General features: G+C 37.5%; 1 protein-coding gene across 1 annotated transcript; it reads left to right on the top strand.

The window, feature by feature from the left end:
• The first annotated feature begins 10,961 nt into the window (after positions 1-10,961).
• On the top strand, positions 10,962-12,532 carry LOC104594570 (Putative membrane lipoprotein). Its single transcript, XM_019197238.2, has 2 exons — positions 10,962-11,246; positions 11,338-12,532. Exon 2 carries the CDS (start codon positions 11,438-11,440, stop codon positions 12,374-12,376), a length of 939 nt encoding a protein of 312 aa, XP_019052783.1. The 5' UTR covers positions 10,962-11,246; positions 11,338-11,437; the 3' UTR covers positions 12,377-12,532.
• The last annotated feature ends 380 nt before the right edge of the window (positions 12,533-12,912 follow it).

Raw genomic sequence — 12,912 nt, 5'->3', positions numbered from 1 at the left:
CGGGTTGAAAATGGGTTGATCACCCACTGGGTCAATTTAAATGGGTTGGGTCGGGTTAAGTTATGGATAATCATTGGATTAACGTTTTTTTTTTAATGTTCTTCATTTGAGTGAAATAATTTATAATTAATACATTAATTTTCTATTAAATATTGACTAAAATTAGTTTTGCCTCGAATCAAGACACTTCACCCAAATCCACATAAATCAAAATCAACCCAACCTGAGTCCGGACCAGTTCAACTCAGTCTAAATTTAAACAGATCCAAGCACCTCGGTTCATTCCCAAGTCTCCACTACAACCTGAAGGAGATCTTACCAACCCACTGGTTGGTACCTTGCATTATAAATAAAAATTTAGATGAAAGAAAAAATATAAACAAATACTAAAGTAGATAAAATGCTGCAAAAACGTACAAAAATGGTAAGCAACGAAAACAACTATAATATTTATATATTCATCATCACATATTAAATTGAGAGAGAGGGAGAGTACCGGTGGCTATGGGCTTAAGGTTGTGTTTGGGAGTGTTTATTGGGCTAGTTAGTTGTTAGAAGCCAAAAGCACTAAAAAAATCCGAAGTGGCATTTGGTTTAAGAAGCCAAACGCTCAAATGTATTTATCTATAAAAAATAAGGCATAAGCAATTATTTAAAATGTAATTATTTAAAAACCTCTAACAAACACAGCCTATTGAACACGGTGGCCAGTCCAAAGCAGTCCTTAATTCAGTGGACAGTTCAATCAGCCACATTCACAAGATCAAAGCAACTTATAAAGTGGGTCGTGTGTGTGTGTTGGGGAAGGGGGAGATTAGAACATTAAAATGTAAACTGGCCCTAGTCTAGACCATGAAGATTCCTCACGGTCTTCCATTTTTAATACCTTAAACCAGAAACTGGCTGTCGTTTTGTCATTGGCATTTCTGTGGTGATAAAACAATGTGACCCTTGCGAAAACAAAGGGCCTCAGTGTGGGCCATCGTGGGCCCTCATGCTAAATGATATGAAAACAAATGAAGGCCCACCTAACATCACCAAGTTGGTGCTAACCATTAAAGGTTCTTGTGGCATGGGCCCCTCTGTTACCTTTTCATCTTTATTTTGTTGTTTTTCTTAATGACAAGGGTTATTGTGTTGAAGGCGGGATGATAAAAATACAGTTTAATGAGTAATGTCTCTAATCATCCAATTCTGAAAAGCAGCATCATGGGCTCCAACTTTTGTACTGTTCGATGAGGGGGAATTTATCCCAATCGATGAAATGAGGCATCAGGAAGACAGGAACACAGAATCCAGTTTTGCCATTAGGCCAATGGCGGGAATTTGGGGGGCCAATTGGCCAAATCACATGAAAGTCAAATTAAAGGGAAAGAGGCTAACCATCTATTTCTAGAAGGGGTTTTAGTATGATGCCGGAAAAACTGATAATCAATCAACAGGCATCATAAGAGTGCTAACAAATCAGTGGGTTTTTAACAAAATTTACGGCGGGTTTGATTGGTCAAAAGCCTTTTTAGTATTAAATCTTTCGGGCATTATAGATTGGTCAAAAGCCGATCTGGTCAAAAGCCTTCACCAGATCGGCTTGTATCAGGGAAAGCTGTGTTCATACAGTTCTAACAGCCTTTTTTATCCTTGCATTGAAAATATCTTCCCATAAAATAAAGAACATAAGTACGAAGACAAGGCAATAGAGGGTGCTCAAACCGGCTTTGCCCCGACTGAAGCCGAACTCTTCCTTCACTGCAGTGCAAGTGATGCAATAAAGTAAAACATGTCCTATGAAAGGAAAATGACGCTCTGTTTTTGCTTCCTATGTTGCTTGCACAGCGAGTTTTACTAAAAAAACTGTGGTCTCTCAATTCTCCTGTCATGCACTTTTTTGTTTTCATTCTCCTTGAAGTAAGTTTGGACGAATATAAGCCCATTCACACCTGGTCCTAAAATTTTGACGGCATTTGGAATCATTGTTGTTTCTTGAGAGTTTTTTTTTCTTTTTTTTTTTAGAAAATGGTGGTATATTGACATGTCTGTTTTTTCATAAAATGTTTTCTCTTTTTATTTTTATTTAATATCATTATTGTTGCTGTTATATAGACGTTTTTCAATAGTATATCAACATATTGAACGATAAAACACCAAAAAGAGCACTATCGCATACATATCACACCTTTTTTTATCAAACAAGCTCTTATTAAGTTGTTCACCCTAAAACTGGTTTTTTTTTTTTTAATTGAAACTGGGGTGGTGGCTGCTACTTGCTGATTAAATGCGCGCGCAATAATAGATCGCACCAACTAAAATGTTATTGAAACCCAAGTGATAAAGTGATATATTGATATTGAAAAAAATGGTAAAACATAGCATAGCCTTTATATGTTGTGTTCTCTTTCTCTTTCTTATGTTTTAAGAAGCTATACAACAGGGGTAGTTGTTGTATAAATAGTAAAGAGAGTAGAGGGAATTTATCGGTAATTGTTTTCTAAGCCGAAATTGCACTGATTTGAAGTTGTTGTAGGACTCGAAATTGAAAATTGCAGGAAAATAGAGGGTTGAGTCGTGCCACTTGGTCATTCTCCTTAAAATCGTATTTGCCCCCTACGGTGTAGTCAGGTGATCGCAAATCGGTCACCAAGATAAAGCAGCCCATAGGCCACTGGTAGGTGTGCACTCACTTACCAGACCTCCACGAACCACTAAGATTGATGCTCAGATTTTTCAGAGAAAAGAAAGTCGAAAAATGGTGTGTGTTCTTGACTGGGACGACCAACACTCCTTTTATAGAGTGCTCTCAGACCCAAATGGACACAAATGTGTCCTTTCAGACATGAGCCTCTTCAAAACAATGCATCTGTTCGAAGAGGCACAAGGAGGAAGAGGGGACAAGAAAAAAGGAAAGCAATTTATTTAGAAATTAAATTTGAATTTGAAGAGACACGTTTTAAAATTAAAAATGTGTAATTCGAAAAAAATAAATGATTCAGTGCATCACACGTACACATACACCCACACTCTTGTTCACGCTCAGCACGCGCGTGTGAAAAGCATCCCCAACCCCCCTCACATGCATGAAATATCTATAATTTTCTCCTCTTATGAGTCTCTACCCATAAAGGGAGCAAAACTACAAATATATTCATCTCCCACTTCTTTCCCAAGAAATATGGGACAAGGAATCATTCTTGAGAGGAAAGGACAAAAACAAAAAAAAGAGAAAAATTCTTGTAAATTTGAATCTCCCTCAAACAGTAATTCATCGCATAAACCCTCTAAACCCATAAGCAAGCGAAATTCGACCCCAAATCTCTATTGCAATTAGCATAAGACCTTACCAACGGGCCAATTGACACTTTGTCATTTACACGTTGAGTTGGGTTGGAATCGATTGTGATCCGATAATTAAGATCTATTTCACTTTTAAATCCGGTTGGAGAATTCCATTCTATTTGATAAAGTTGTAGTGATTTCAATTAAGAGAATACCATGAGCTCTTACGGGGAGAACAACAATGATAAATTGGTATGGATTAAAACTACAAATGGGGAGTTAATAGTTAGCTCCATGTACAAAGAACTAACCAACAGAGCAGATACAACTTCGTCATCATATGAGAACAAGTTGTGGATAAAAATGTGGGCCACCAAAAGTGCAACTCTTTGCATGGTGCTGCTCAGTTGGAGCACTACTGCTCCGTGCCAGCTTAGCTGTTTGGAGTAAGAAGGTAGACCCCAGCTGCACGTTGTGTGGGATGCAAGAGGTAACAAGCGACCATTTATTCCTCAAGTATGAATTCGCAGTAAGAGTTTGGTTTGGATCTAGACTCCCAATTCGTTCGGATCTGGTGCATTGTACTTTTAAAGAGTGGATCCAATGGTTGTTTGACCAAGCGGGGGCAAGACTGGAATTTCCAATCGATGAATGAAGTGATGCTCATTGCTTGGTGCATTTGGAAAGTAAGATATGCGCTTGGTTTTTAGCATATAGGGTACTTTTTGGGGTTTAATATCAATAAAAGTAATTTATTTAAAAAAAAATTCAAAGATATATTAACTTTTTAAAAATAATATTAATAAAGGGTCAAAATACTGTTCATCTTCTTCTTCTTCCCATTTATTCACCAGAGCCGCCACCCGCCATCTGCTACCGCCCGTCGCCGCCGCCACCTCTGTCTCCACTCATCTCCAGTAACATTGCCGGAGGTGGAGGCGGAGGTAGTGGCGTTGGACAAAGAAACCTCTAGCGCCGCCACATGTCTCCGGCCACCTTCGACAACATTGTCGAAGGAGGAGGCGGAGGCGACGGTGGTGAGTGGTGGCGAGCGGCGGCTCTGATGAATAAATGGGAAGAAGAAAAAAATGAACAGTACTTTTATCCTTTATTGATATTATTTTTAAAAAAATTAATCTATTTTTAAATTTTTTTAAATATATTATTATTATTATTGATATTAAACCCTAAAAGTTGCCTTTATACGCTATTACCTCAAAATAGTACACCAGACCCACGACGGGTGTGGATGCAAACGTCACGTTTTCTTGAGGATTATGGGACAGCTCGCAGTACTATTTTGACAGCAAAAATTTCAGAGAAAGTGCGCCTACACCCTCCCTCGACATCCTCTTGGATGCGTCCACCTACTAGAATATTTAAGGTAAATGTGGACGGAGCCTTTTGTATAAAGGCGGGGTAAGGATGATCGTAAGAGATTCGAATGGTAGGTGCTGGAGAAACACCGGTTTGGGTTAATTAGTTTTCCTTTGGGGGCGGAAGCTATGGCTTTCTTGCATGGTCTTCATTGTTTTTCAACTCAAACTTCATCGGATTATTCTTGAAGGAGATTCGTTACAGGTTATACAGTCCCTGTCCAAGGTTTCTTTGCAACTTCTTTAGAGAATTAGAAATATAGGTGGTGTTCGGCATTATGTTCATCTCGTGATTCAGTCCCGTCCATGAGATAAATACCCGTTTTGATAGTTATGCAGTCCATGCACCGCAATTTCTCATTTACAGCAAAAACTCGTGGTTTGGGTTAATTAGTTTTCCTTTGGAGGCGGAAGCTATGGCTTTCTTGCATGGTCTTCATTGTTTTTCAACTCAAACTTTATCGGATTATTCTTGAAGGAGATTCGTTACAGGTTATACAGTCCCTTTCCAAGATTTCTTTGCAACTTCTTTAGAGAATTAGGTTAATTAGTTTTCCTTTGGAGGCGGAAGCTATGGCTTTCTTGCATGATCTTCATTGTTTTTCAACTCAAACTTCATCGGATTATTCTTGAAGGAGATTCGTTACAGGTTATACAGTCCCTTTCCAAGGTTTCTTTGCAACTTCTTTAGAGAATTATAAATATAGGTGGTGTTCGGCATTATGTTCATCTCGTGATTCGGTCCCGTCCATGAGATAAATACCTGTTTTGATAGTTATGCACCCCAATTTCTCATTTATTGTAAAAACCCGTGGTTAGGGCCCATTCACACTCTATTTTTGATCCCCTATTTTACATTCTCTCTAAAAGGCTGAAGCCCTGTTATTTGTTTCACATTTTAATATTTTTGTCAATAAAATATTAATTATTTTATTTATTTTTTAAAATTTTAATGTTTTTATCAATAAAATAATATTTTTAAAATATTTAATATATATATATTAAAATCTTTAATTATTTTACTATTATTTTTATAAAAAAATTTATATTTATTGGTTAATGTTAATTCATTGATGCATTTTTTCATTATATTTATCATATAAAATGTAAAAATTAGATATTTATGATTAACTGTGTTGGTCAAGGTTTTCGAACCGCTGTTGGCCTAGACGGTTGGACCGTTCGGGAACCGTCGAATCAAGCGGTTGCGTTTTACCCCAAACCCGATTTTTGGACAAAAATAATTAAAAAGGTCAACAATTCGTTGACCCATTCAATGGTTTTTTACCATTTTTTATTTTCATTTTTTTTTTAATTTGTTTGTTAGAACAGGTCGTCTGTTCAAATCGAACCGTCGACCCGGGAACCAGTGGCCAGAATAATTCCGTTTTCAAGTCATTTTTTAAAACGTTGGTGGGGATCATTCGTAAATGTATATGAGATACATGGAATCAAAAAGTGTGGTGTGGACTAGTCCATACCACGCCTACAAAACGCCACTTTGGTTGTGGACTAGTCCAATCTACACAATTTGCCCAAAGTTTAGAACAACTATGGACTATGATGTGGTGTGGATTGGTCCCTGCCACAGGATGCGGTGTGGACTGGTCCACACCTACCAATTTCTCATCCACACTATAGAACACCCATGTCTCGCCCAAAATTATAACCCTTGGCTAAGCGATCATTGAAGCGTAGGTTTAGCTGTCGAATTCACAGAGAAGCTAATTAAACCAACAAAATGAGTTATTGCTAAGAGTGAATAACCTAGAAAAAATGATTTTTTAAAAATAAAAATAAGAGCAAAAATATATGAATAAAAGTAACAATGATTAAAAGATGAAAAGTAGTATTGTGATGAACAAGGCTTCAAGATTCACTTGATCAATTTGCTTAACTGGTCTCGACTTTGATTCCTATTTATTACTCAGTTGCAAGTTTCACATCCCAAACAAACAATCGAAAAATATAACTTTGAAGCCAACGACAAGAATAAAAGTATTTGTTCCGAGAGAATTAATTTTCGATGAAGAACTGAATGATCTATTCTTACAAGCTACCCAAGAATGACAATATATCAGATTGATAGTATTGCAATCAATGATCAACCCATAAAATAAATCTATCCAATCAATTATTTTCTAACAAATTGCACATAAAAAGTGCATGACTAATCTTATATGGAAATTGAAGAATATAACTTCTGGGTTTATCAAAATAATAAAAGAAATCTCTCAAGAACAAAACTAAACATTGAAATCTCTCAATGAATTAAAGTAAAATAACAAGTAAAACTCATCGATCAAGATCCTCCCTAGCCTTGTTGAAGCTTTAGCCACGCTTTGACGTCATTCTCTCATCTTCTCTTTTGTGAAAGACTGAGAAAATAATGCCAAAATAACCTCTGGAAGTCGTCCCCTCTTTTAAGTCAGATTTTTCCTTTTTATTGTGCCGCGAGGCTCCTCAATCTGCTCACCCAAATCTGCATCTTATCCCCCAATTTTTTGCCTTGATAGAGATTGATTTAGAAAAAGTTATCAACAGATGAATTGTAGCCTAATCTCTTAGCTGTCTATATCTTCAAAAATCATCAAATTTTGACATCTGTAGAGAAAGATATGCCCAAAATACCGGACCCTGTTCAGAGTAAAGCGGGAAACGAATCAGCACTCATACTTGGGTCATGGAACTTGGGATTGGGTTTCTTGGACCTATGTTTGGGCTTTTCTTCATTCAATTATTAATTTTTTTAGCATAAAAATTGACATTTATAAAATTATTATGAAAAAATATTACTTTTAAGCTCTTTATTTTACAAATGTCAATTATTGAGTATACTTTAGATATACATTTTCATGCTTTCATCAACCCCCATAATTGCCAATTGTAGGGCCTTCCTTCATCACTTTGAAGAAGCTAAGATAAGTCACACCAATCATTAGGGAAACAAGGTGGTTCACCTGTTATCTGAACTCTGAAGAGGCTTTAAGTCTCTCAATCTCTTAAGCATTGGTGACGGATCCCTCCAAGGTTTTTAAAAACAAACCGAGGAATGAACCGATCAAGGGTTCGATTCCCGAGTCGAATGGTTCATTTTGATAAAAAATTAAAAAAGTTAAAAAACGGTCAAAACTGTTGAATGGTTCAAATGGTTCGACCACCCAAGTCAGCGGTTTGCTGACCAAATCAACATTTTTTTGATCAAAATTTGATTTTGATAAAAAATAGAACCAGTCACCTGACAAGTTCCCGGTTTTTCCGATCCGGACCGATTTTGAAAATCATGGATCTCCTTTTATTTGAAATGCTCTTTTGGAGGAATCCTCTATGCTTGTTTCCAGTGTGGACGGAATCTGATTTTGCCTACGGGCCAACAGCAAAAAGTTAAAGCCACCTTCCTACCTTCTGTTATCAATCCTCAACCTCAATCAATACCCACCAAGTCAGCATTGTTGATGGTTATTGCAGGCATGAAAAATGTTTTCTTTGTGCTTGCCAAACAATTTATGTTTTTCAACCTTTTTGTTGAAAGCTATTTATGTGAAAACCTTTTTTTTTTGTTTGTTTTTCAACCAACCAATCAGGAGAATTGAGTTGTACATTAATTCTAGAAACCTGTCACACAATAATTGGTTTGTGCAGGAAGTGCAAGAAAAGAAACTACAATCACGATAAGTCTGGGTTGCTACTTTGCTTGCTTACTTCAAACAGACGCATACACTGTATCTCAATTTCATTGTATTTCTGCGATTTTCACTCCATTGTTCAATGAAGTTGAACCCCAGATCTATTATCCAAAAAAAAAAAAGATCGGATTTGGACCTATGCAGGTGTATGGTCCACCATCCAAGTGTCCAACCCAGTTTTGGGTAAACCCATAGTTAGACTGGTGATTTATTATAGCAATTATTGTCTTTTGTCAATTAAATTTAGGTAACGGACATCGACATATGTCTCACTGTAGGCTGTAGCCTAATTCCAAAAGTATAATATTGTCCATATTAATCATGAATATATTTACTACATGATTTTATTCTGTTGAATAATTTTTATGAGTTTAATCACGCTTGAAAGGCCAAAAAAATTGTTTTACTCAAAAAACTAATTAATCGTAGAATGAAAAAATGAATACAGTTAACCACTAAAACCAAAAATAGAGATCCTAATAGGCCATGTTAGCTTGGAATAAGATCTGTATAAAATCAAGTTGTTTTGCACGTTTAGAAAATTATTAAATTAAGTAATTCTACAATAATTTGATTTTCATTATCTCTCATTAATTCCTTGCAATTGTTTGTTGGTTTGAGAATTTGAATACTATAAATATCATGTACTGTACAAATTACATCTTAGTTTGAATTGGGCTTTCATTCAGTACAGTGACGAGTAGTGTATTATTAAAATAATTAATTATATAATTATGTATTGCTTAAACAATTATTATCATGGATAAAGGCTTACTTCTTTTGAAATGTAGCACTTTTAATTTTTTCTATATGGACCAACCTTTAAATGATCAGCATTGTTTTGATTCAATATATATAATTGTCACGCACTGAATACGAGATCGTGATCCATTAGCTTGTTTAAAAGGTTGGGTTCGTGTTTAGAATAATCTACCCAAGTCAATTCAAATTCAACACTATAAGGCTGGGCAAGTGGGCATATTTTAAGACACCTAACTACTAACACCACCATTGGATTCTATCTACTTGGAGGACAAACATCTGAACAGAGACATTTTATTCAATAACTAGAAGTCTAGGGGTTTAGAATTTAAGATTTAAGGGTTTAAAATTTAGATTTTAGGATTTAAGGTTTAGAGTGTTAAGATTTAAGGGTTTAAGATTTTAGGATTTAGGATTTAACGGTTTAATGTTTAGATTTCAGGGTTTATCCTATAATTTAAGGTGTAGAGGTTTAGGGTTTAGATCTGAAAATGAAAAGGTGATTGGGCGCTTTGATCGAGTTCAGATCTGTGCTCCACGATGGGGCACCCACAACGTCCCACAATGCATCTCTGCCTTATATTGGAAACATCTCCCGATGATGATATCATCAGGTTTGATATTATCGTCAGGAGATATTTTCAATACACGGCAGGGATGCGCTGTAGGACATTGTGGGGCGCCCCTAGTGGGGCACAGATGTGAACTCGCTTTGGAATGAGTCATCTGACATTCTGACTAGACCTGTTCATGGGCCGGGCCAGGCCAGGCTCGGGCTGGGCTTTCACTCTGTATTAACAGAATTTTCTAAGGCTCGAACCCGAGCCCGGCCCTCATAAAAAGCCCAGGCCTGGGCCCGAGCCCGAAATTTAACCCATACTATTAGCGGCTGAATATATATATATAGATAGATAGATAGAGAGAGAGAGAGAAATTATAAAGAAAAAAATAAAAATGTATATATTAAATTATAAATAAATATTATATTATTTATATATTTTATATAATATATAAAATACATATTATATATTTTATATAATATATAATACTGAGTCGGGCCGGGCCGGACTTTTTTGACAAATCCTGAGCCCGGCCCGAAACACGGTCGGACTTACTGTATTAGGCCCATGGACCTAATTACATGACCAAGTCTTACCGGGGTATGGACCGGGCCATCAGGCTACCCGGCCCATGAACAGGTCTATTTCTGACTATGGTAGGAGCCAAAAATATTGCCCCCTAGGCCCTAGCACTGTGCCGCTTCCAAAGGCCCACAATTTTCGAGCTCAGTCCAAGTCCATTATAGTGGAAGTGGACTCGTATATCTCGCAGAAGTTAACTAGAAAATGGAAACGAGTCCAAAATCCAAATCGCTGTAAGACCAACGATGCGTTGTTTATCAGCGGTGGACAACAGACAACTGTACCCTAACATTAGGTCCCAAATTCACACAAGTCATGCTGATGGTTAACACAGCAACATATCGTTGGCTTATAGCGTTGTTCACGGCAGACCCTAACCAAGTAGAAACAGCAGAAACTTCCTCTCTCTCTGACCTATCAAAGTTTCAGGGAATCCAATGCTCTTAAGGACATGACATTAGGGTCATCCGAATTAACAACTTTGATTATTGTGAGATCGTTATTATTGTATTATCGGGAGTATATAATAACAGTTCTGCTGTCGACGTGATTGATATCTCCATTAGGCATCATTGGCCTGGCAGAGAAATGAGCACTGGTTTTCATTTTTCCAGTTTTTTTTTTTTTTTTCTGTTTGAGAGCAGAATTGCAATTTCAATTTTCAATAAATGACATAGCCCTTTTCCTTTTCCTTACCTTGCACCCATGTGAGCAGCCCTCGAAGTAAGCGAGATGCGACTCTCTAACCATACAAAAAAATTGAAAGGCCTTGCCGATCTCTGGCTCTCTGCCCCACCCATTATTGTAGCTGGTTTCTGGAATGAAGCATTTTTGCAGGAGTAGTGGTTTTCAAGTAAAAGATGAGATTCTTCTTCAGCGTTAGAGGATCTCTCTCCTCAATCCTCATCCACCCATCCCCCTCTAGATGTTTGCATTTTGGCCTATGAGGTGAGATACTGAGGTTTTTGGCAAAGATGGGTGATATTGTTGATATGGGTTTCAGGCAAAAGGTAGGATCTTTGAGCATTATAATCAGGACATGTGGTCTTTAGAAGAATGTAATTTTCAATAAAAGCTTGGATCTTTCGGCTGTTTTAGCAGGTATGTGGTTTTTTGGTCTTTGCGATCTTCAGGCGAAGTCGGGATACATTATTGGTTTTCAAGGAAGATGAGGGTTTTGGTGACTGTGATTTAGCCAAATATGAGATCTTTGAGCAGTTTAGGAATCGGTCTTAGTCTGGTTTTCGGCTGTCTTCTCTTAGCTCTCGTTGCAGAGCTTTACTACTTGTTATGGTGGAAGAAGAGAACCACCAACAGAGAAATTGAAGATGATTATAGCAACTCCGTGAGAGAACTTTTCTATCTATTCTGCTGTAAGAAACCATCTTTGTTGAGCTCCACGGCTCTGAACCCACAAGAACTTTGGACTACTGTGAGAATCACTGATGCCCATGCCCATGAATCAGAGAATCAAGTTCACTTACATTCAGGCTCAAACAAGGATTTTTTGCTAAAATCTTTTGGAGAGGACGGCATGGAAACGGAGCTCATGAGGTTGCACAATCTCTCAGGCCCCCCAAGATTCCTCTTCACCATCAAAGAAGAGACAGCAGAGGATTTGGAGTCTGAAGACGGAAGGTCTAGAAGTGATAAAAGCCGGAAAGGATCAAGAAGTAGGAGTTTGAGTGATCTCCTTACACTGGAGACTCCATTTTTGACTCCTCTGTCTTCTCCGCCCCTTTTCGCTCCTCCTCTAACCCCTATGGACCGTTATAACCACCATGGGTTCAATCCTCTCTTCGAAGCATCAATAGATGCAGAGTTGAATAGGATAAGGTCTTCCCCTCCTCCAAAATTCAAGTTCTTGAAGGATGCAGAGGAAAAATTGTACAGAAGAAAACTGATGGAAGAAGCTGAGAAAAGGACCCAGAAAAATGCTGGGCCTGTTCAGGATGACGTGATGAAAGCTCCTACTCCATCAACCGTCACAGATGAGGAAGAAAGATCTTTTATCACAATCTTTGTTGGTAAGAACAAAGAAAAGGAGATTCCTCACCATCATCATTTACCACAGAGCCATTCAAGTTCGTCACAAGTACTACCACTGTCTTCTTTCCCCTTCAACAATCAGACCAGCTAACAAGAAACCCATGTTCCATCAGAGTTCCATGGATCGAGATTAAATGAAATGGGCTTTGATTTTTCCTTTTCTTTTCTCTTTTTTTTTTAATTAATCTTTCATTATTATGCCTGTATGTGTCTTTAGTATAGATTTTATAATTTGGGTTCTTCAATCTATATTTCCTGTTTAGTGTTTAGTTAACCCTCTGCAAATTATCTTCAAGTAAACAACAACATTCTCTGCAACTTGACGGGGAGAGTGCCCAGTGCTCAGTGGGGGACTCGTGGGGCTGTCTATTATTTTTTCTAACACCATCTCTCCTGAAACCTACAATCATTCATGGGTGGTGGTAGTACTGTTGCTCGTCGTCAAAAAAGTTTGGTCATAATTCTTTATGACCTTGCTTTTAAGTTTCTCATCACTATCTTTATCTCCATTCTTTCATATTCTTCTTTATGCTGTTTCTCCAACCAACATAGTCTGAGTAATGATGATGTTCCCATGTAACCACGTCCCCACCATTTCTACCGAGGCTTAAAAAGCGAGCTACCCGT

This window comes from Nelumbo nucifera, chromosome 2, assembly GCF_055504915.1.
Source record: "Nelumbo nucifera cultivar China Antique chromosome 2, China Antique-T2T, whole genome shotgun sequence".
Taxonomy (NCBI): Eukaryota; Viridiplantae; Streptophyta; class Magnoliopsida; order Proteales; family Nelumbonaceae; genus Nelumbo; species Nelumbo nucifera.
This window is presented reverse-complemented; position numbering and strand designations above follow the sequence as displayed.